Consider the following 25,775-nt stretch of genomic DNA (forward strand, 5'->3'; position numbering starts at 1 on the left):
GTGCAGCATTTCAAGCTAAAGCCAGTTCACATTATAACACCATAATAGGGTATGCCTCATTGTAAAACATACTAGATATGCAGGAAAACCTTTTGATGGGCCCTTGGACACTTTTAGGATTAAGATTTTGCATAAGTAAAAGCTGATAACAGTAGGCACTCCTGTAAGTGGTAGGTGGTTTGTCTCAACCCTCTAACTGCTACATCTGCAGTTCAGATTGTTCTGTTAAAGCAGACTTAATGGCTAGGTCACCAGATGAAAAAGGGAAGATCCAAGAGCCCTGAGACACAATGCCATCCATTAGTTCAACTGAAAAACAAAATATTTCATCTTTGTGACACTTAAATAGAATTTGCATAATAATTTGGAACAGGGTGGGTACACAGCTGAATTTTGTGGTTTTTTTTTTTTTTTTTTTCTTTTTTTTCTACAGGTGATTCTATAATAGGAGCTGGAACGTTTGCTGGTCTGCCAATAGTTTTTACCAAAAAGAGTGGTCTTCTTACTATCATTCCTCGAGAAAATGCATTGGGGTTGTTAGAAGTGGAAGATTCACCCTCGTCACTGGCTGTTATCAGTAATCAGGTAAAAATAACGCCTTTTTTTTTAAGTTGAGCTAGGTATTGTTTGGAAACTATTTTATAAAATGTCTTCATAGAAATGCAGGTTACTTGAAAATATAAATTAAAAAGAAAAACACCAAATCGGGTCAGAAGCACATTGTTGCACGATTACACCGATTTTTAGGTGTGGGCCAGCGCACCTGAAACCGCTAATAAAACAATTGGGAAAGCGTTCCCAGAAAAAGGCAATATCTAGTGCAGCCATAGGTGGTATCAAAACAAAATAATTCTTTTTAAGGACATCAAAAATTTGAAATATACATCATAAATGCAACCAAAACCTCTACCCACCACTAAAATTGGCAACGTTGTCAAGTACTAAAAACAATGTCAGAGTCCGGACTCAAAATTTAAGGATCAACAAAAAGTGATGTGATAATCCCAAGCTCCAGCCATAACATAACCAATTCTCTAGTAACAATGTATAAAGAAGAGGGATCACATAAATGGGAGGACACCTAGTGGTGATGGCTCTAATGCTGTTGAATAGTAACCATCAAGCAACAGCTACACTATATTGCCGATAGTATTAGGAAACCCCTCCAAACCTTTAAATTCAGGTGTTCCAAACACCTCCTTGGCCACTAGTGTGAAGACTGCTTCTACAAACATTTTGTATGGGGTCGCTTTCAAGAGCTCAATGAATTCAATCATGGTACCGTGATAGGTTGCCAACTGTGCAATAAGTCCATCCGTGAGGTTTTCTTGCTTTTAAATATTTCACGGTCAGCTGTTGGCTCTTCATGGCTGAGCTGCTGTTTTTCCCAGTTGCTTCCACTTTATTATAATACCACTTATAACAGTGGAAGCAACTGGGAACAACAGTAACTCAGCCATGAAGAGCCAACAGTTGACCGTGAAATATTTAGAAGCAAGAAAACCTCACGGATGGACTTATTGCACAGTTGGCAACCTATCACAAAGAGGTATGCCATGTAAAATGACAGAGTGGGGTCAGCACATGCTGAAGTGCACAGAAGTCACCAACCGTCTGCAGAATCGATGGCTAAAGACCTCCAAACTTCGTGTGGTCTTCAGATTAGCACAACAGTGCATAGAGAGCTTCAAGGGATGGGTTTCCATGGCCAAGCAGCTGCATCCAAGCCTTACATCACCAAGAGCAATGCAAAGTGTCGAATGTAGTGGTGTAAAACACACTGCCACTGGACTTTAGAGCAGTGGAGACGTATTCTCTGGAGTGACCAATCATGCTTCTCTGTCTGGCAGTGGACGTGTCTTGGTTTTGCAGTTGCCAAGAGAATGATACTTGCCTGACTGCATTGTGCCTAGTGTAAAGCTTGGTGGGGGTGGATATGTTGTGGGGTTGTTTTGGGGATGGCCTCTTCCTGTTGCAACATGACTAAGCACCAATGCACAAAGCAAGGTCCATAAAGACATGGAAGAGTGAGTTTGGTGTGGAGGAACTTGTCTGGCCTGACCTCAACCCGATAGAACACCTTTGGGATGAATTAGAGCAGAGACTGCAAGCTAGGCCTTCTCGTCTGACATCAGTACCTAGCCTCACAAATGCTCTTCTGGAAGAATGGTCAAATATTCCCATAGACACACTCCTAAACCTTGTGGACAGCCTTCCCAGAAGTGTTGATATAGCTGCAAAGGGTGGGCCAACTCAATATTGAACCCTACGGACTAAGACTGAGATGCCATTAACCAATTCAATACCGGGCAATTTTACACCTTCCTGCCCAGGCCAGTTATCAGGTTTCACACTTTGAATGACAATTGCACGGTCATACAACATTGTACCCAAACTAAAATTTTATAATTTTCTTCACACAACTAGAGCTTTCTTATGGTGGTATTTAATCACCACTGGGGTTTTTATTTTTTGCTAAATTAACAAAAAAACACCAAAAATTAAAAAAAAAAAAACTGTTTGTTTCTGTTATAAAAGTTTGCAAATAAATAATTGTTCTTCATAAATTTAGGCCGAGATGTATTCTACTACATGTCTTTCGTGAAAATAACCCAAATTAGGATGTATTTTTTAGTTTGTAGGAAAGTTATAGAGTTCACAAACTATGGGGTATATATCTGAATATTGATCAATCCTGAAGTACTGACAGCCAATCTAATTTCTTGAGGTCCAAGAATGTCAGAACAGTACAGATATCCCCCAAATGACCCCTTTTTGCAAAGTAGAAAGTCCGACGTACTTCATAAGAGGCATGGCGAGTTTTTTGAAGTTGTATTTTTTTTGTCATTTTTCAGAAAATTAAAAAATTAAAAAAATTAGTTTCACTATTTTTTTTTTTTTTTTTTACATACTGTCACCAGTGCAGTACAGCATCATCATATAATTGGCATGGCGGTCATCAGGGACACTGACTGGTGACTAGTATGAAAAAAAAAATTATATATATATTTTTTTTATAAAAAAAATTTTCTTTTTTAGATTTTTTTTTTTCATATTTTACTATGACCAAAGTAGTACAATGTTACCATAGTAACATTTTGCTACTTTGGGGAAGTGAACAGTATTTTTTTTTTTGTTTTTTTTTTTTTTTACACAATTTGCTTATAGCAAAGAATTACTTTGCTATAAGCAAGCATTTACCTGAATGACATCAATTCATTCAGGGTTTTTTTTTTTTTTTGTTTTTTTGTGCTTAGCTGTGATTTGGCCACAGCTAATCACATGGCATGTGATTAGCTGTGACCATTCACAGCTAGGCAGTAGTATACAATGGATGGCATGAATGAAGCCATCCATTGTATACAACTGTCATGTGACCTGCTGTGATTGGTCACAGCAGGTCACATGGTACCGGCAACGGGGCCGATACTCAGATCTGTCATCGGCCGTGTCCGAGGTACACGGCCGGTGACAGATCGCGCCGCTCTGCAGGAGCGCAATCTACGCATGTGCGGGAGGACGCCATATGGCGTCCCCCCGGAACGCTGATGACATTTGCCGCCCGCCATTCGGCCATAGGGCGGGCGGCAAATGGTTAAAGTTCATGTGCGTGTAAAGGCAAGCGTCCCAATAATTTTGGCAATATAGTGTATATTGAACCAATCTTAAGTGCTTAGCTAAAAGAGCATGAGTGAAAGTGACCTGAAACCTTGCGAATAGGACTGTAAATCTACATAAGTCACAAAGTGACTAACTCAACAATAGTCTTTGCGGGGAAGACAAGTAGCTAAATAAAAAAGCTGGGAAGGAAAACTTCATCCCTTGGAGCTGGAAAGATTGTACCTCAGTCCGTGTAATGCAGCCACTTCTATACATCAGTTAAACGCAATGATCACCCTGCAATATTTTGGTTGAATTGCAAAAGGGGAGATCCCACACCTTGAGTAGATCGATTACTTGGGCATATTCCAAGCACAACAGCCTTGGAGTGCATAGTGAAACACTGTCTTAGTCAGTGAGCTCTTGATCCACCTTTGTGCAACCTTAATGCCGCAATATCATTCAGATATGATATGACACAATCAATGTGCAAATGTAGACAACCATACATACAAGCGTTCTCCCACTTAAATGAATTCACTGTTAGATGACCTTTGTTGCCGCATATCCAATGCCCAATGAAAGGGCTATGTATTGCCTAGCAACCCATGCTCATGGGGTGTCCCTGTCTAAGGAAGTGCTGCCAACGTGGCTGTTTTCAAACTTCAAGTCAGTCATGTGCAATGGTACTCAACCCGACTAATGTCACATAAGGCTCAACTGAAAGGCATGATGAGTGACCCAGGATTCTGTAGCCCCAAAGCTTCAGTCTGTTTCTCCTTCCTGTAAACGCAGCCTTTTTCAGGAGTTGAAGAAAGTGCTTATCCCCGCCCCAATTTATAGACTGTCTATACAGCAGATGGGCGCCATCACAGCTAGGTAAATAGCAGTACATTAAATTGGCTAATAATCGTAATATCTAACTACTTACAAAATAAAAGGAGATGAGATAAGGAAGAGATATTCAGCTGACCATTCAAAGACAAAACCTCAGTACCCCTAGAGCAGGGGTGTCAAACTGCTGGTTTTCCAGTTGTTGCAAAACTACAAGTCCCATTATGCCTCTGCCTTTGGGAGTCATGCTTGTAACTGTTAATCTTGCAATGCCTCATGGGACTTGTAGTTTGGCAACAGCTGGAGAGCTGCCAGTTTGACACCCATGCCCTAGAGGCTGAAGTACTCCAATCATAACAATGGGAAATTGTTGGTCAGTTAAATACAATCAGGAATATATCCATGATTAAGTATTAAATCTCTAAGCATCTCTAGAAAAAGGAAAGGGAAGAGGGGGATCGATTATCAAGGAACACTTGTACAAAGTATTCTAGCCATTGAGAGAGAGTGTACCAAGGTTAAAAATCCATTTCCTTTCAGTTTGTAACAGAACCCTATCAAAGTCATCCCTCCTTTAGGAAGAATTTAAAGCAAAAATCCCTTTAGCACGAAAACCATCTACAAAACACCCATGTATTGATTTTCATGTCTTAAATGAAGTACCATTGGGTTGACTTTTCTCTTGCAGACTTTTCTGAGTTTTTTTCTTTTTTATAGATCAAAGATGTTTGCCAATGCAAACCCTAAAAGGCCTTTGTCTTGCCAGCATAAAACCTATGGCAAGGACATTCAATCATATAAAGCACCCTTCTCATTTGGCAGTTAATAACATATAATATAATATTGTTTAGACCTGTCCACACTTAAAAATACCTTGATCTTCTCCATGAAAGGGCACACCAAACATTGCCCACATGGGTACATACCTACAGTTCTGGGCAACAATTGTTTTTAATGGACTTCTAATAAACTCAGATTTAACCCTAATATCCCCTAAGTTATTGTCCCCATTTGCCACTGTAAGACTAGGGCCAGCTATTTTGGGAATTATATATTAACACATGAAAATATTTTCATAGTTTTTTAACCTCCTCCCATTGTTTACCATATTTTGTAACTAATCTTATTGGACCCGTGGTTTCCACTTTTTTTTTTTTTTTTTTCCTCTTGACGGGGTTCCTGAATTGAGAGTAAACTATTAGTCTCTGTATGGAAAGCCTTTTACTTCTCCCTCTTGAGTACCTGGTGAGATCTATATTTTTGATAAGTCTGAGTCTGGACAATGGCATTGTTTTTAGTACTTGACAACATTGTCAAATATAATTTTGGGGGAGGTTTTGGTTTCATTATGTATATTTCTGATTTTTGTTGTCCTTTAGAAAAGAATTATTCTGTTTTGATACCATCTGTGACTGTGTCTGTACCTGCTTTTGGGGACTCTTTCCCAATTTTTTCATTACATTAAAACATCATAAGTGTGTAAGTCTATCTTTTTTCCCTTTTGTCATATTGTTTGTTTTTTTCACTTTTGCAGGACAAAAATATAACTAATGAACATAGTCAACTTTCACATAGCAAATTAAATATTTCGTAAATTGTATGTTGAAGACATACCTAGGTAAACAAATTAGAGACCATATTATATCTCGTATGGAATTGAAAGCACATTGCATAGGTAAAAAAAAAAACCTTCAAATCTGCTGCAAAAATGGGAACAAAACCACAGGGATAACACCAGAGAGTAGATCAGTGTAGTGGTGGGAGAAGATGGAACAGTTTCATCAGAAGAATTTAGGGATATCTCCGAAAGACCAAAGGACAAACAATTCCACCAGGGCCATATTTTCATTAAGGTGTCTTATCTGTCTCCTTAACTGTGAGAGACTTCATTCTCTATACTGACGTCATATCGTTCAGAAATTGTCTGAGACTGGGGTGTAGTGGATCTCTAATGAGCCGGTGTCAGTTTTCAAAGCAGTAGTCAATATGTGATTGGCCAGCTTTTTTTTTTTTTTTTTTAAGCTTTGTGAATGCCTGGGAAGGGCAATCTAAGAAGGCAATGAATGGAATCTAGAGGTAATGTTACCATGTGCATATACACTATATTGCCAAAAGTATTGGTACGCCTGCCTTTACATGCACATTAACTTTAATGACATCCCAGTCTTAGTCCATAGGGATCAATATTGTCAACTGCTCCACCATTTGCAGCTATAACAGCTTCAACTCCTCTGGGAAGGCTGTCCACAAGGTATAGTAATGTGTCTATAGAAATGTTCTTCCAGAAGCGCATTTGTGAGGTCAGGCACCAATGTAGGAGGAGAAGGCTCCGTTCTAATTCATCCCAAAGGTGTTCTATCTGGTTGTGGTCAGGACTCTGTACAGACCAGTCAATTTCCTATTTTTAGTGCAAATAGTATAGTAGTCTCATAGATTGTAAGCTCCAAAGAGCAGGGCCCTCCTATGCCTCTTGTATTTAACTGTATTGTTGCTGTATTGTCTCCCATTATATGGTAAAGCGCTGAGCAAACTGTTGACGCTATATAAATCCTGTATAATAATAATAGGTACTTGTTAATGCAGCACAAGAGCCTCATTTGGATTATCGCCCAGAGCATATAATCATATGTCTCATATTCACTCAATTTTTTTTATTTTAGCATACCCTTGTATCTTGACTGCGTACCAAACTTTTTATGGAATATATTTTTTAAAACTAGCATACTTTCTGGGAGCTTACCAACTTGATATTCTTTTGTCTGACAAAGGTTGCTTTGATTGAGAAGGGAGAAACCATGCATCATGATAAGACCAAGTTGCTGAAGACTGCCTTTTTGCAATATTGCAGGTACTGATTTTTTATTTGTTTTATGGTTTGTGGCTATGGGCAATGGACTTAGAATGACAAATTACATTTTCCTTGCGCACATACAGACTATGTATTGATTTTTATTTTTGTTGTGTGTCTTGATCCTTGTGACCACTGTCTCTGATACAAAAGTTAAAGTGAAAATCTAAATGGGGACATAATTCTGGTAACAACTGACAAAAAATTAATGGAGAATGTCACCAGCACACCGAGGATCACCAATATGGGTCCAAAAGTTTTAATGAACGATTACATAGTTACAACAAGGCAATGTTTCAGAGTCTCGCAGGACCCCTTTACATCACATGACATCACATGCCTGATGAAGGGGTACTGCAAGACTCCAAATTTCCCAAAATTGTTAGTCTTTTTCTGTTTAGTCCTCATGCACACTGGACATATTTACAGCTGCTGTTTTTGACTTTTGACGTTTTGTTTCCTACAGCCAGTAAACTCCCCCGCATGTTATGCTATGTGTCCATGCGCACATAGACTGTAATCAGCGTTTTTTGGCTGGAAAAAAAACCCACAACTAGTGTGTTTCTAGAGGAGTTTTTTTAGCTGTAAAAATGCTCTAACGCTGAAAAATGCGGTAAATCCTGTCAAACTGGCGTTTTTTGGAGGTTTTTGTTTTTTTTTATAGCAAAAAAAATTTTTGTGGCTAAGCGCTAATGCAAAAATGCTAAAATACTGTTTTTAATGTGCCTTTACACTGCTAACGTTACCAGTGTGCATGGAGCCTTATTGCGCAAAATGTAAACAAAAAAAGCAGTTATCAAATACTAATAAAATAACTTTGTGGGGAAAAGGGCATGCATTTAATTTGGGTACAGTGTTGTATGACCGCGCAAATGTTAAAGTAACAGTGCCGTATCGCAAAAAATGGCATGGTCAAGAAAAAGGGTAAAAATCTGGAGGGGAAGTGGTTAAGGTTGAACTTTTTTTTTTCCTCCAATTTCATGGGGTGACCACTGTGACTGAATGCTGCTCCCAACCCCTGCCCTTCTCACCAACTCGTGACAATGGAGCAGCCGCTCTTGCACTGCGCTGTCACTTGGGTAACAATGCCACTCTCAGCTGCACCCTGCACAAAGATTTTTCAGCTCGCTGGACCACAATCTGTGCCAGCAGATTGTCACTGGATTAGGTTAATTACGCAATTAACCCTTCACACGCCTCCACCGCCTATTTTTTTTTTTTTTTTTTACAAACGAGGTAACTCTCAAATCCTAGCAATAACGCTATATTAGCATAAGCGTCTGTAATACACACGGTCACCACAGACAAATATATTCAGAGCATTATTACTGTGTGGGTGCTGGCATAGGGGGACTGAAAGTACAGACTAACTTCGGAGTCCACCCGTCTGGGATTTACTCCTGCTTTACTCTCCTGCCGAAAGGGGAGATATGTGACGGGAGTCACTTTGGGTGGGGGGCCCATGGAACACAGCTCACTTTAGAGTGGTGGGGAGACCCCTGTCTCAGCTCCCCAAAGCAGAGAAAAAAGAAAGCGGTTCATCAATGATAAAAACATGTAAGGAAACAAACAAAAAGTCAATGAAACAGTGGAAAAATAATCAAATCAGTACATTTTGAGCACACTGAGCAGAGATTTAGGCATCCCACAGATTCCATACAGTTTCAAATATGGATACAGAACTGGCATGGAGAGCGGTTAGGTATTCCATTTGTCTAATATCTGTAACAATCTTAAATAATGTCGACAGTGAGGGGGGTGTGGAAGAGAGCTAACGCATTGGGATGCTGCTCCTGGCCGCCGTCAAACCATGAATGGAGCGTTTCCTGGATAATTTGGGGAGGCCAGGGAAAGGAAGGCCCAAAAGAAAGTAAAGGGGTTCAAAAGGAAGATCGGTACATAGTAAAGAACATAGCAGGGACCGTACTTCCTCCCAAAAGGGAATGATAGACCTACATTTCCAAAAAATATAAAGAGAACCAGATTCTCTCCCACATCGCCAGTAGGCAGGAGAAGCACCCAGGTTACGGGCATGAAGTATATCAGGTGTTCTGTACCAAAACATCATGGTTTTATACACATTTTCCTTAGACTACACATATGGAAGATCTAAATGCGGTTTCCCATATCTTTTTCCACTTCACCAAATCAATGTCACAGCTGCAAAATGTGGACCATTTGTGCATATAGTAGTGAGTGTCATTGGATAAGGGGTAGGCATCCATAAGGAGATTATAGGTAGTTGAGATTATGCCCCTTTGATGTGGGCCCTGTATACATAGACGCTCAAAAGGAGTATGCTTTTCAAGAGTCAAGAAGGGTGACAAGGTAGAAAAGAAATGGTGTATCTGCAGATAGATGTAAAAATGCTGGGGAGAAAGATGGGCTTCTTTCTGGATAACAAAAAGGGTTTAGGTGCCCGGTTCACCGGGTGGATCAGATGGCGCAGTTGGAAGAGTTCAGCTGAAGCCCAGGGAAGCATACAGGACATGGCCAGACTGTCCGGAAGGATGAAATTTAAAAGCACATTGGTCAAAGGAGAACAGTCAGAGGCCAGCGCAAATTTAACCTTGCATCTCTTCCAAATAGACAGGGAGAATTGCATAGGTCCAAGCAAGAGATGTCGATACGAAGTGATATCCACCGCTGACGTAGACCAGAGAAAGGAGCATGGGTGAATCTGGGTTAGTTGCAGGGATTTAATCTCTGACCATATATTGGGAGGACGTCGGGCAGACCAAGAGAGTAGGAATCTGAGGTGGGTAGCATAATAATAAGTCACGATATCTGGAGCACCTAGACCTCCCCTGGAACGCAAGGTGAGAAGTACAGTGCGTGTGATTCTATGTTTATCATGCCAGATAAAGCGTAAAAGGGATTTTTGAATGAAATGTAACTTGGACATAGGAATAGGAACGGGAAGAGTTGCAAATAGGTATAAGAGTTTGGGCAATATGTTCATTTTTATCACATTGATGCGGCCAAGGAAAGAGATGGGTAGGATGTCCCAAAATTTTAGAGACCGGGAAATGGCAATGAATATTTGTTATGTATCCTAGTGAATTGTCTATATAAATGGGGTTGGTCTCCCTCTAAGCGTCATCCAAATCATACAGTAACGATATAATTGTGCAAATTTGCGTTTCTGTTCAGAGGGGGATTTGAGTTTACCTAGTGTGAGGTTTATCTAGTGTGTGTGATCTAAAGTGAAGTTAAATCATCCGCCAAGATAATATCTCCCTCAAATTCCGAGAACCCTCAAAAAGGAATAGTGAGGTTAAAAAATGAAAAAGGAACAGGAGATACATGGGCTAGAAAATTCGCAGCATCAAGTAGTATAAAACAATAGCAATATTTGATGCAATAAGACAGTCGGGTACCCCAGAATCTGGGTTCTGGGAGCGGAGGAGTCTTTGCCAAGAGCAAGCAATGGGAGGTTTCCTTCGAGTAGGATGAGTGCATAGACCCTTCCTGGCACTGTTGTGCATACATGAATAATAGAAGGCTCCTAAGGGCCTTAGGAGGGTGATGATAGCAAAATATATCGTAAACCAACAACATTTGTATATGTATTATGAATATGCCGAAGCAACAGCCCCGGGCCTAAACAAAATATAGTAGCTAAAAGAACAGCTACTGCCAGGTTTAAGGCACATAATGACCAAATCAAATAAAACATATGCAGTGGCTAATATCCTGTAAAGAAGCCACTGCGAATAAACTAGCAGTAAACAGGGAGTTCTCAGGTAAGGCAATGAGAAGTTGTAGGTTTCTCTGTCGGGGAAGGAGACCAGAGGGGTAAAAGTGGAGCAGGAGAACCATTAGCTCTTGATTGGCTCTGAGATGAAAGGTTGTGAGAAATGAAGCCCAATTTCAATAGGACCTTCTCTCCCCTCGGTAAATGTAGAAAAGGAATAAGATTTGCCATTGTAGGCAAGCTGCAGCTGGAAAGGATAGTTCATCTGTAGCGAATATATCCCGTTGAACCAAGGGTTTAAAAGCCCTCCTTTTTTGGATGGTATCCATCAACTTTCAGGTCCGGATGTTCTGACCTATCACATGACCACTTCTTTCACAATCACATCTCTAGGAGGCCCATCCAGTTTCAAGGGAACTAAAGCCCTATGGAAGCAGTGAATTTCCATATGGATTTCATCAATGTCTGGTACCGCAGGTTGTATAAGCGAATAGGTGATGGAAGTAACATCTTTCACCGTTTCAGGGAGACCCCTAATGCAGAAATTGTACCGCCTAGTACGGTTTTCAAGGTCATCAATTTTAGCGTATGCCTCCTCTAGGCGATCTTGTAGCCCAGTATTTATGCTGGAATTTTGGGACACTCTGTGGGCCATATCATCCGCTTTAGACTTGGTACTGTCTTAGCGATGTCCTAATTCTGAAAATCCTGTTTCAGTTCAGAGGCCAACTTAGTGGTGGTCTTGTCTAATTCAGCAGTAAGTAAGCAAAGTGGGCAATGAGCACTGAATCTCCTGAGTGTTGTGGAGAAGCAGGGGAGTCTACAGGGCTATCAGGATCAGGTTCCTGGCTGCTATTTTGGCTATTGAGAATTTCTGCCATTAACTGGTCTATAGCTGAGGAGGCATAAGAATCATGGCGTGGTGAGGAAGCTGCAGCCTGCAAGAGAATCTGGCAGGGTCGGAGGGGGAACTGGGGCGGTCTGTTCGCTCACCTGTAGCAGAAAGAGCGATAGAAGGGACTGTGTTGCAGTCCCCAGGACCAGAAGATTTCCACTTGGAAATCTTGAAATCCTTCCATGGGCAGACAGACAGTGAGCTGGCCCTTGTCGCCATCTTGCTTCCTTTGTCCGCCACGCGGGTTGGATTGTGGTACAATTTTTTGATTACATCACCTACATGATGGTGTTACCTATGTGTCAGTGCTGCTCATGACCAAGAGTCATTACATTTACAGCACTATATATTCATGACTGGCCATGAGGTCTGTTTTTAACTATATTTTGGTTTTAGGTCATACTTTTTTGTATGGTCTCATCTTGTGTTGATGGCTAACTGATGTATTTACCTAAATGTCTATAATGCATTGTTTGTAATGAAGCATAATTTTTTGAGAAACTTTTAGGTATCGCTTTCTGTTCATGATGTAACCGCTTTCCTTGTGAATCCCTTTTCACATCCCCCCTTTTTTTGATGGATTATGGGAGCCTCTGTGAGCCTTTCCAGTTGGCTGGATGGGTATAGAGGGAGTCGCCGCCACAGCGACAAGTGGTCCAGGTGGGTGGACGAGGCACGTGTGGCCAGGGGCCACTATTTAAAGCTGAAAGTGCTGGGAGTGTGCAGTGTGGTTCAGAGGTGCATCCGTTCCAGCTACCTGCTCTTGCACTCTTGTACAGTTTTATAATTTAAAAAAAAAAAACCTGCCATGACAAAGCATGGAGGCTACTATTGGTTATTTCATTTAGCGTCACTTGACTGTCATGTTGTGACTTTTTTTCTTGCTGCAGAATTTTTATTTACTGACCTTGAAGAAGGACTTTGACATTTTCTTACTTTCCTGATCTGCGTGCTTGTGGGTCTTTGATTTATATTGATGTCACTAGGGCAGTAGGTCACTAGGGTTAGTAGGGCATTGAGTGTTTTCCAAGGCGGGCTAGCAATGGTACTGCTTGTATTTTTCCTTGTGGCAGATTTACTTTAAGGTTAAAAATAATATGCAAAGGAATGGGGTGTTAAGCAGGATAAATATAACGGTTTGTAACTGATTCTAAACTGTAATATTTGATTTTTGCAGGAAGGATACATTTGGGGCACAGTGCATGATAAACAATCTGTTTCCAACTGCTATGGATTTGAACACTAATAAAGAATTGGATCAAGCTGTTGCACAAATAAGCATGGACTTGGTGGATGACTATCCTGCGTCTGATCCCAGATGGGCAGAGTCAGTACCTAATGGTAAGATAAGTAGAATGTCAATCAGTCAATAGTTCTTAATCTTTAGTGCACACAATATTTATAGTACTAAGAGAGCTATGGATTTTAATATGTTTAAATGTTTAAATGTTTTCCTAATGTCATATTCATTTTGTAAAACACTGCACAAACGGTTGGCGCTGTGTAAATCCTGTATAAACATATATGCAACCATCGATAGGATTACAGTCAAATTTACTATCTGTAAATATGGGACAGAACTAGGGATTTTTACACATTTTGCAACATGTGTTAATACATATTTTATCCATATGATGCACCTTTTTAGCTCGTTTTAATTATACGAAGTAAGGGGGAAACATTTTGAAATGGGGATTTCCGATGGTACTAATATATAATTAAGTTGTCTTAGCCAACTTGATGCACATGAACGCACAGAACTGCATTTTTATGTAGTAAATACATTCAGGTAAACCTTTTCTTTACCATTTTCAGGTGAAAAGTCTTAATGTAATACTTATATTGTATGTGATCTTGTTGTAAAAATATTGTCAAGAATAGTATTATGTCAACATAATTGAGTTTTGTGTAATCATTTTGTGTACTATTTATCTTTCACTCTTCAATACAGAAGCTGCTTGCTTGAGTAATACTTCTTTGATTCTTTTACATCAGTTGGAAGATAAAATGAAAGCACATTCATTTTTTCTGGACTTTCTTCATCAGGTTAGTGTATTTGCACCAATTAAAGTAGTGTGACGTTGGATATTCAAATCTGGCCATACATAGCTCCCCCTATTTTTTCCTTCAACCAGCCATCTGAGGAAAAAAAAACACAAACCAATTTCCCAATCCACACATTTGCTGTGTCATTTTTTTGTGATAGCAGGACTCCCCTTATCATCAAAATAAACTGATAAGCATTGCAGCCCGTTGGCCGCATGTGCTGACAGAGCAAAAATAGTCCAACAAGCCAGTTCATGAAAAGTTGGTTGATTGACTTCTTATGAATGGAAACTGCCTGTGGCCTAGTGAGGCCTCGTTTGGAGCTGGGCTCGTGTCCATCCAAAGGACACGTCAGTGCGGACTGTGGTGGGGGAGGGTTATTGATGGCCATCAGGGCCCCCCCACCCGGACCCAGGGAACTGCGGCCTGAAATTACAACCTTGAAGGCCCTCCCTTAAAGGGAGCTGTAAAACTGCCCCGGCTGGGCCTAAAAGCCTGCTGTGATGGACGGACGGCCACCTGGGGGAGAAAAAGTGGTGCTTCCTGAACCCCCTCTGGAGGGCTCTGGAACCAGCACCCCAGGGGGTTTGCATTATAACCGCCCCTGTGCCTGTCGGCCTTCCCACACAGTCTGAGGCCTGCATCCTGGCCTTTATTGGGATCATATACTTAAAGTTTATAAACTTTATCTCCTCCCTCACGGTGACATTAATATTTACAATATACAGACTGTGCTGCAGTAATTCGCATCTATGTAGTCACATCCTTGTATCTGTATAGGTCCCCTGGGGTTATTCACACTTTAGGCTATATAATTTTCAGTTGATCACCCCCAGGAGACTTCCTGCATGCCGTCCACTAAGAAGAAAAGTAAGGGTAATGCTCAGTAATCCCTTACAACATATTTACTGAAGTCGCAGGAAATTTGCAGCATGTCTCAAGGTAATTCCGACCGAGCATCCCCATCCCACCTTGTGCAGGATACTGCAGCTCATTGATCTGCACAGGACGGTGAGTGCGCACAGCAACTTACAAAGGGGGACTTAGAATCTTGTTTGGAGACTATGTACACCAAATTGGCCGCTAAATTCCAATCCGAACTCCACAAGAGTACAAACGTCCTCTCTCAGGAAATAGCTGCGTTGGGCTCCAGAACCGACGGTTTAGAAACCAAACACGATGAGCCCAGCTTGGCTTATAGCGAGCTCTCCGGAGATCATGACCACTTACGAACGGCGTTTACACAGTTGCAGGCACAGGTGGAGGATCTCGATAATCTCAGGAATATTCTGTGCATTTGGGGAGTTCCGGAAACTGTGACTGATCTTTCACAAGCTATATCTAAATTGTTTAAGTCTCTTCTTCCGGATCATGATTCTAGATCCTTTGCATGTGACCATATCCATAGAGCTCTATGCCCAAAACCCCCTAACGATAAACCACCTCAGGACATTGTTCTGTGTATGAAAGATTTCCTGACCAAAGAAGACATACTCAGGGCTGCTCTTAATACCACCACGATTTCTTTTGAAGATTCAACTCTGCTAGTCTTTCCAGATATCTGACCCACTACATTGGAGAAGTGCAGAAAAATGAAGGAAATCACATCTGCCCTTTTCTTGGCTCGCATCTGCTACAAGTGGGGCTTTCCCTTTTAAGTTGATAGTTCCACACAATGGCAGCACATACACAGCCACATCTCCTCTTGAGGAACAAGAAATTGTGGCTATATTGGGCCTGGTGGATGCTCCTTCACCTCAATGTCCACCCCCCACCCCTCGGGCATCCCCTATCTGGAACACTTCATCTCCATGAAGGGAAAGGAGGAGAGGCAGACAAGATCCGGTTGAAAGGGTCTTTGCTCATTTGCATATAATTCATTATATTGATAAGATGTTGAGACATGCTGCGGCTTTATCATATTCATCTGTGTTTGTTAACTTTGATTAATCCTTTAGTCATTTGGATGTGGAAAACATTTTCCTTACATGGGTTTTAGAACCCTTTATTTACAGCTCGTATGCTGATTTCATGTGATTTCTTGACACGTGACCCCGCCCTGTCACCCAGCATGGCCGGAGATGTCACTGCCCAGACGTGGAGTGGCCACTCTGCTTCCCATGTTTTACAGTGGAGGGGCTTGCGCCGGTTGGCCCTTTGATGTTAAGTTTCTATGTCCTTTCAGGAAAGGCAGGTAGCCTACCTGATCCATAGTCTACTGTGTTTTTTTTTTTTTTTTTTTTTTTTTTTTTGTTAAAAGTGTTTCTAGAGCCCTACTTCTACTGTTTTATGTTCTTGTTTTTCTGATAACTTTGGTACATGATGGTAGTCCTACACAATTTTTGTGGACATCCCTGCCTCAACTTTGGGACTGGGTTGTTTCATAAAATTATACTGACAGACGATGCAGATCTAGATGCTCTACTGATTAGTCAATCTTTTTTGATATTTTTCAGATGGCAACTGATACTATTTTTTTTTTTTTTTTTGCCATGGTGGTTCATTGTATCTCACGTCCATGGTTTTAATTCTCCAAACAAGCATAAAACGGCCTTCCTCCAGTATAAACGCCTAGAGGCAAAGATTATTTTTTTTCCAGGAAACCCATTTCGTAGCCGCTAAACACCCCACATATTTCCACAGATCCTATAAGCAGGGGTTTTACACCTTACACTCTACTAAAAGTAGAGGTGTAGCAATTTTTCTCCACAACTTGTTCCCCTTTGATGTTCAACATGTTTATCGGGATCCCGAAAGCAGATTTATCCTTCTTAAAGGTACCCTTTCGGGGCGTGCACTCACGATAGCCAGTGTTTATGCACCTAATGTGGCGCAAGCATCCTTTTTTTCACACTTTTTTACAGTTCTGGATAAGTTCTTATTCCCCCATTTATTAGTGGGAGGTGACTTTAATTTGGTAGCTAATCCCCTGCTAGACAGAAGTTTATCCTCCCCGGCCTTTCCAAAATCCCTCACTAAAAAACTAGAAACTTTCCAATTGATAGACTCCTGAAGGGCACATAATGTGGGAGCATGGGATTATTAATTTTACTCTCACCCACATAACTCTTACGCTAGGCTGGATTATATTTATTGCTCCCCCATACTGCTAGCCAACTCCAGGAGGGCATGTATACATATATGCTCTTGGTCGGATCATAACATAGTAGCACTCTCGATCACTTTCATAGGTCTAGCACCTACCCCCTACTCCTGGTGATTAAATGATTCTATGCTTACTGATGTTAACTCTCATCAGGAAATAGTTACTTCAATCCAAGTATACTTTTCAGCTGAATGCCACCCCTGATATTTCCCGGCTACTCTGTGGGTGGCCCATAAGGCGGTCCTACGAGGCTTCCTTATATCCATGGTATCATCTAGAAACAGGGAGCGGTGGAAACAAATTCAGCAACTTACCCAGGAATTATAGAACTCATGTCTGCAATCCTTCTCTCAACAAAAAAACTGATATCGCAAAAGCGGCTAGAACTGAATACTTTACTATCCCAGAGAACTGAAAAAGCTTTACGATGGTCTAAGGCCTTTTTTTTTTTATTACATTGTAACTCAGCGTCTACTATGTTTGCACGGAAACTGAACCATTCTATACGGCCCCCACATATATATATATATGTTGCGTACTAAGAATGGTTCGATCTCTTTACCTCATGACGTATTGGGTATTTTTGAACAATTTTATTCCACCCTATTAGCTTCCCCACAAACAACCTCCAGCCCTCCAGATGGCTCATGGCTTGATTCTCTGCCCCTCCCTGCTCTTGCACCCTCTCAGATAAGCTCCCTTAATGCCCCATGTACCCTGGAGGAAATAACCCGTGCGATTAGTTCACTGCAAACTTCCACAGCACTGGGCCCAGATGGGTTTACAGCTAGTTATAAACATTTTGCCCCTGTGTTGGCTCCTTATTTGCTGTCAATGTTCAAGTATACTTTGCAGGTCAGAAAGCTCCCTGAGGAGATGCTGTTGGCTAACATGTCCATACTACCTAAACCTCTAACAGATCATCATCTACCTCAAAACTATAGACCCATCTCAGTGATTGAACAACGACCTTAAAATATTTAGTCGTATTTTGGCAAACAGACTGGCACCTATTATTTCCTCTTTGGTCTCACCTGACCAATCGGGTTTTATTCCAGATAGACTTATCACGTATAATCTACGTCTCACACTAAATGTTAATCAAGATGCTACAAAAATGCCAGATTAAATTCCCGTACTCAAATATAATATATATACAATAGAACTAAAAATAAACATGATATACACAAGTGCAATGTAAATAATGGTAAATGAATATTCACAGTGATATAGTGTTAAAAACACACTAGTGATAATGTGCAAACACTAATTAATTATGTTTGATATGCCAATCTAACAGCTAACCAGACCAATTGAGTTAAATAATCCAGTGATGTCACTCAATCTATACACACAAAGTGACAAGTGCTCAAAATTGTAAAAATTTTAAAATATATTCAAAATACAGTCCAATATAAAGTGCAAGCCAATATAAACAATATTAATGTGCAAGTAAAGTGCTTCACTTCTCCACTCCACGCTTAATATGTGCTCAGGTGACACTCTAGTGTATCTATCCTTAAGTCGCTAGAGTGCCTCCTCACTTCCTTAACTCGACCCTTAGGGGCCACAGCTCATTTAGGTTATTGGGAGTCCACTCCTGGAGAGATCTCTACTACCACCTGGCTCCACATAGACTCGACTGACAGAACTGGTACTCATCTATCTATCTATATATATATCTATCTATCTATGATCAGCGTAGTAGGACTCAAACATATGCGATGAATACCAAGGCCATAAAGGGATACACCAAGAGCTCCATAGTGTAATGCTGTTTATTCCAAATATCAAAAAAAACACCAAATTGAACACTTACATTTTTCCAGGTACAGACCAGCGGTTTCCCATGTGCTATGGGTGTACTTGAGAGACAATTGGTGTATAAAGATGGCGTGAACCGGAAATGCGTCACCTTGCTCCAACCGGAAATACGTCACCGCCTCTACGCGTTACACCACAATAGTCACGTGGCTTCCTCACTTGCATACTTGCACATTAAATTTGTTTGCACTTATTGGCTTGCACTTTATAGTGGACTGTATTTTGAATATATTTTAAAATTTTTACATTTTGTCACTTTGTGTGTATAGATTGAGTGACACATCACTGGATTATTTCACTTAGTTGGTCTGGTTAGCTGTTAGATTGGCATATAATTAGTGTTTGCACATTATCACTAGTGTGTTTTTAACATTATATCACTGTGAATATTAATTTACCATTGTTTACTGTTATTGTTATTTATATTGCACTTGTGTAGATCATGTTTATTTTTAGTTCTCTTGTGTATATATATTATATTTCAGTATGGGAATTATGGGTATGTTATGAATTTTTCTGTGGTGTAGGGAAGCGGTGATTGCAGCTGGCACCAATATGGTTTATTTTGTATCTGTGGAGCGCAGGGGGATTTTTCAATTTATTCAAGATGCTAACTTACATTCTAAAGAAGTCTTGTTACTAAGCCTGGACATTAAAAAAGCCTTTGATAGTGTCCTCTGGCCCTATATGTTCTCACTGTTGCAGAAGATGGGCTTCCACAAAGAATTTTTGTCTGGAGTACATACTTTGTATGCCTCCCCCCAAACAAGAATTGGACTCCCAGGCTGCAATTCGGAATTTTTTACACTGGGCAGGGGCACCCATAAGGGATGTCCACTGTCACCTTTACTATTTGCACTAATTTTGGAACCCTTGGCAATTGCTATTAGAACACACCCAATCAGCTCAGGGTATCCCCTTTTGGTATCGCAATTTACATTTATGCATGTATGCAGACAATGTCATGCTTTTCCTTACCCATTAGTATCACTGCCGAATTTATGCACATTATTGAATCAGTTTGCATCCATATCGGGCCTCACTGTAAATTTTATCAAATCAGTTGTTATGCCTATTAATGTTACTGGTTCACTGGGCAAATCTCTCCGCAGCTCTTTCCCATTTTTGTTGGGCCACAGATCGGATCTCCTATCTGGGTGTATATTTTACTCCAAGCTATTTGAGATTATTTGCAGTTAATTACCCACCATGTGTATCACGCCTTTCTACTTTGGTAAAGATCTGGCATGGATACCCTATCTCATTTTTAGGCAGAGGCACGGCAGTGAAGATGAATGTTTTGCGGAAATGATTGTACTTGTTTTGAGCACTCCCCATCTCGGTCTCAAACTTTTCTAGATCGTTTTCAACGTGTGATTAATTATTTTATTTGGTGTAACAAACGTCCTTGTTTTACTTCATCAATCCTTTACCAATTGCAAGGGTGGGAGTCCTTGGTCGTCCCAATTTCTGGCTCTATTACCTGTCGGTCTGCTTCGCACAACTATCGCAATGGGCAACTATTAACTCCCAAATCCCTTAGACCAGATTTGAATCTCAATCTATATGTCCGTTGTATTTACCAAGTATTTTATGGAGAAAAATTCCCCCTCGCATGTTGTTGTCCCATATTATTTTTGTTGCCCACTCATTGATGCTTTGGTCCTGTTATAAATTTAAATTAAATCTTATATCTTATGTCCGACCCGGTTCATCATTTTTGGGGATCCGAGATTCATTATAGTATTCTCGTCTCCACAGGCGTTTTGTTGGTGGTATGATCATTCCTTTATCAGATTATCTGATTTTCAAAGAGGAGGGTCTTATATCTATTTTGAGATGCTACACACACTTTTTGATATCCCGCTCCGGGAATACTATCGTTATAGGCAAATTAGACATTTTTTTCATACACATTTTGATTTGACACCTTCGCCCCCAATTACTTTTTTCGAACGTACTAGCCGTGACTCTCCTAGGGGCAGGGGTCTTATTTCGGATTTGTATCGTCTTTTTTCGGTAACGAAAAACCCCCCTTATATAGACTGAAATGGGAAGCGGATAGTGGTGTCACTTTTTCTGAAGAGGATTGGGACTCCATGGTGGATAGTACGCACAAATTCTCTATTTCTCTTCAAAGTACTAACACACTGGTATTATACCCCTTCTATGCTGAGTGTAATTTTTCAAGGGATGTCCCACCTGTGTTTCCGAGATTGTGGCCTAGCTGGTACCTTGGTGCACACATTTTGGGCTTGCCCAAGCCTTTCGTTGGTATGGCACAAAATCTCTGAAGTGGCCTCTGCTGTGGCAGATGCACCTCTGCATCTGTCCATGCAGTCTTGCCTGTTGGGAGCTCGCATCACGGGAATACAGACGGGGCTATTAGGCTAATCCATACCATCTGTGTTTCTGTACTGTGGGCGATTGCCCATTTTGTTCATGTAGATGATCATTACTTCCATTGCCCTGCACTGGAGGTCACCCACGGTGCCATTGCCCTCGGTTTTGCGGAGAGTTGGTGCAATGATGCTCATGGAGAGAATTCATTATATGTTACTGGATAGGATGCAGTTATTCGACAAAGTGAAAGGTTTGGAAAACTCAGACATTTACTATCTGAATAATGAATATTTATGATTCAATTGATTTCTGTTGGTGCCATTATTGTTCTGCCTACCCTCTTACTATCTTGCTCATACACTTTAGTTTTATGCCTTACATGATTGTACCTTTTTGGAATGTATATTACCGATGTGCCTTGTTTCTGTTTTATATGTTACTTATTGCTGTAATTTTGTCTTTGCAGCCTATTTAATAAAAAAAACTAATAAAATCGTTTGTAAACTGTTGGAATTCTAGAGTTGTGAAAAAACTCTATTAATTTTCTTGTGTCTTTAGGGGATTGTAAGAATAAATCCTTTTCAGAGCCAGTTAAGAAAAATTAGTGTGACTTTATTTGATCACACACAAAAGATACAAAGTCAATACAAAAATAACAATTTCAAATAAAAAAGAAATGTAGATTAAAATAAAAATAAAAGATAGAAGTTGTTTGTTCCTTGAATGAAAGCAAAATATGTAGTTTCTTTGTTAAAGCATGTGTGCATGTGTGTTTTGTTCAGCAAGCTTAAAATGGCTCCTTTCCTTTCAGCTTTAAAAAAAACTTCTTTTGTTATCAAATTCGCGGGCCACTCCCCTTTTCACCTCCCTCTGTAGTTTAGGCTTGTGTCATGAGTTCTTACTAGCTTCAGACAGCCAAATTAACATGATTGACTAGCCCAGGATAGGGTTGACAGCTGCAGTTTTGTGTTGCATAGCAAAACTGAGCTGTCCAGACAAAATGTGACTGATGAACAAAAATATAAGCTCTCAAACTTATTAAATAAAATCATAACCAAGTATACATTACATAGGCCTGCTTTAAGAAAATATAAACTTAAAACTAACAATCATTGATGTAGACCTTATCTACTGAAATTACCCAACTCCAGACACAAATAATTCACATCTGTTACTACTCCACTCAAAACCTTTACCATTCACATCCAAATAGAGGGTATATATCCTGGCCAGGCATATATCAGAACTTACTAGAGACCAAATTAACATTTAGATATTAAAAATTAATATTACATTAACAAAAAATGAATGAAAATGGCCATACATGGATTGAAATTCGGACAGATCCTGTTGAACCTGCCAAATTTTGAATCTTTGCTAAAAAGCGATGTAGTTGGAGATTGTAGAAATTTCTTCACATAGCTCTTTTCTACAATCTCCCAACTAAATGGCTTTTTAGCCTCGTAAGAAAAAAATTCTTTGAATCGATATTTCTAAGCATGCAATTAAAACTTCCAATTTCAGCTGCTTACCCTGCTACAGGTGAAACTCAAAAAATTAGAATATTGTGCAAAAGTTAATTTATTTCAGTAATGCAACTTACAGTAAAAGGTGAAACTAATATATGAGATTCATTACATGCAATGCTAGATAGTTCAAGCTGTGATTTGTCATAATTGTGATGATTATGGTTTACAGCTCATGAAAACTCCAAATCCACAATCTCCGAAAATTAGAATATTGTGAAAAGATGCAATATTCTAGGCTCAGTGTCCCACTCTAATCCGCTAATTAAGCCATAACACCTGCAAAGGGTTCCTGAGCCTTTAAATGGTCTCTGGTTCAGTAGGAATCACAATCATGGGAAAGACTGCTGACCTGACAGTTGTGCAGAAAACCATCATTGACACCCTCCATAAGGAGGGAAAGCCTCAAAGGTAATTTCAAAAGAAGTTGGATGTTCCCAAAGTGCTGTATCAAAGCACATTAATAAAGTTATAAGGAAGGGAAAAGTGTGGAAGAAAAAGGTGCACAAGCAGCAGGGATGACCGCAGCCTGGAGAGGATTGTCAGGAAAAGGCCATTGAAAAGTGTTGGGGACTTTCACAAGGAGTGCACTGAGGCTGGAGTCAGTGCATCAAGAGCCACCACACACAGACTGATCCTGGACATGGGCTTCAAATGTCGTATTCCTCTTGTCAAGCCGCTCCTGAACAACAAACACCGTCAGAAGCGTCTTACCTGGGCTAAAGCAAACCAGACCTGGTCTGTTGCTCAGTGGTCCAAAGTCCTCTTTTCTGATGAGAGCAACTTTTGCATCTCATTTGGAAACCAAGGACCCAGAGTATGGAGGAAGAATGGAGAGGCACACACTGCAAGATGCTTGAAGTCCAGTGTGAAGTTTCCACAGTCTGTGTTGATTTGGGGAGCCATGTCATCTGCTGGTGTTTGTCCACTGTGCTTCATTAAGTCCAGGGTCAACGTAGCTGTCTACCAGGAGATTTTGGAGCACTAAATGCTCCCTTCCGCAGACAAGCTTTTTGGGGATGCTGACTTCATTTTCCAGCAGGACTTGGCACCTGCCCACACTGCCACAAGCACCAAAACCTGGTTCAATGACCGTGGGATTACTGTGCTTGATTGGCCAGCAAACTCGCCTGACCTGAACCCCATAGAGAATCTATGGGGCATTGCCCAGAGAAAGATGAGAGACGTGAGACTGAACAATGCAGAAGAGCTGAAGGCCGCTATTGAAGCATCCTGGTCTTCCATAACACCTCAGCAGTGCCACAGGCTGATAGCTTCCATGCCATGCCGCATTGAGGCAGTAATTGCTGCAAAAGGGGCCCAAACCAAGTACTGAGTACATATGCATGCTTATACTTTTCAGAGGTCCGATATTATTCTATGTACAATCCTTGTTTTATTGATTGCATGTAATCTAATTTTCTGAGATTGTGGATTTGGGGTTTTCATGAGCTGTAAGCCATAATCATCACAATTATGACACATCACAGCTTAAACTATCTTGCTTTGCATGTAATGAGTCTATCTCATTTTAGTTTCACCTTTTAAGTTGCATTACTGAAATAAATGAACTTTTGCACAATGATCTAATTTTTCGAGTTTCACCTGTATATTGATTTATGCCTGCCGAAAGTAATTAAGACCATGATCCACCAGGAAGAATCACTGAAATGCAGCTGATACCCATTTCAAATGGGTGTCTCAACGGTTTGACCAGCAAGCACCTTAGCATTCAAGTTGCTGTTAAGTTTATTTTGTTTTTAAGTATTAAAAGCATCTTATAAGGGAATAGAAGCTTTAATCTTAACTCCCTGTTAATCTCGTAGTAGGATTGGTTTGGTTTAACCTCTTTACTGCCACAGCTGTAGCTATTATTATGCCACAGTTTTCCTTTTTGTTGAGGTAGCTTCATGCTACTTCTGTATGTAAAACATGGTGCTGCGCTCCCTCCCCACATCCCTGAGCCTATATGGGAGCCCAGGATGTCAGTTGCCCCATTCAGAATGAAGAACCAAAATGAAGTGTAAAACTTCTGATTCCCAGGTTTCCTGTGGTGCAGGAACCCAGAAGTGCTAAAATCTTATCTTTTCTACTTCCTAACCATTGACCGGTTGTAATACAAATGCTGGGTGCAATAACTAAAATCAAGTCGTATACACGCACACAATCAACAGGCAGTCACACACACAGGTACTTTTAATCAGCATTTATACCATTACATATTCTACCCATGTGAAAAACCCACTACCCAATGAATACCTGCCCTGGCATTCACTCGGCATTCCAAGAAATAACAGAATCCAATTGCAATTTTCTTGCACTGTCAAAACCTCAACTTTTACTATCACATGATACACAGGAGGATATATCTTAGTCATCACAATCTGCATAATAACACACACCATTAATAATGTGAGCATTACAGCATGAAATACACATTATTTGACAGCGTCACAACATATTAATACATTACAAATGCTATGTTAGAAGCCGGAAGGAACAAATCCCATCTGAACTATACTACCCAGGGAGTCACGGGGAAGCCGGAAGCGCGACTGGTTGATAAGCCCATATAGCCTTGGCAAGAATCTCAGTGTCAGATCATCTCCTGACAACTAGGGGGCTTCCTAATCGATCTCGCTTGGACTCCCAGCTTTTAAACCATTTTTCTGGAAGCTTTCCAATAGTGGGTGAGCGCCACACTCACCACATGAGGAGCTAGCACAAGGGTTCCGCGAGGATAACAGAGTCATGCTCAACCACCATATTTTTTTTTTTTAATTTAAATATTTTTCAGATAAACAAGTTATACAAAACCTTAGCTTATTCTCAAAACATTTATCGTTTCATCCCTCCCCCCACCCCCTACATATTTACCATCCAACCCCCCCCCCATCCAATCCCTGACCCCTTCTGCTCTGCATTTTCCTGCTCATTTCTGGAGATCGTAATCCCTATAAAAAAAAGAGCAAAGTACGTTTCCATATTATTCTATGTTAAATCCCATAACCTCTAAGGCTAGCCTTGACTTTTTGAATTCGTCCCATTTGTTCCAT

At 40.4% G+C, this 25,775-nt stretch overlaps 1 protein-coding gene across 1 annotated transcript in view; it reads left to right on the top strand.

The window, feature by feature from the left end:
- Positions 1–433: 433 nt before the first annotated feature.
- Positions 434–25,775, top strand: part of LOC149427104 (nuclear pore complex protein Nup133-like) — a gene marked incomplete at both ends in the record, with an annotated part of 48,658 nt that continues 23,316 nt past the window's right edge. Inside the window, 4 exons of the mRNA XM_089668257.1 lie at positions 434–585; positions 7,203–7,282; positions 13,052–13,215; positions 13,826–13,920. Of these exons, the coding sequence (XP_089524383.1) occupies positions 434–585; positions 7,203–7,282; positions 13,052–13,215; positions 13,826–13,920 (491 nt within the window). The remainder of the gene's footprint in view (positions 586–7,202; positions 7,283–13,051; positions 13,216–13,825; positions 13,921–25,775) is intronic.

This window comes from Staurois parvus, unplaced genomic scaffold (genome assembly GCF_062004578.1).
Source record: "Staurois parvus isolate SC_StPar_1 unplaced genomic scaffold, SC_StPar_1.0 ptg004030l, whole genome shotgun sequence".
Taxonomy (NCBI): Eukaryota; Metazoa; Chordata; class Amphibia; order Anura; family Ranidae; genus Staurois; species Staurois parvus.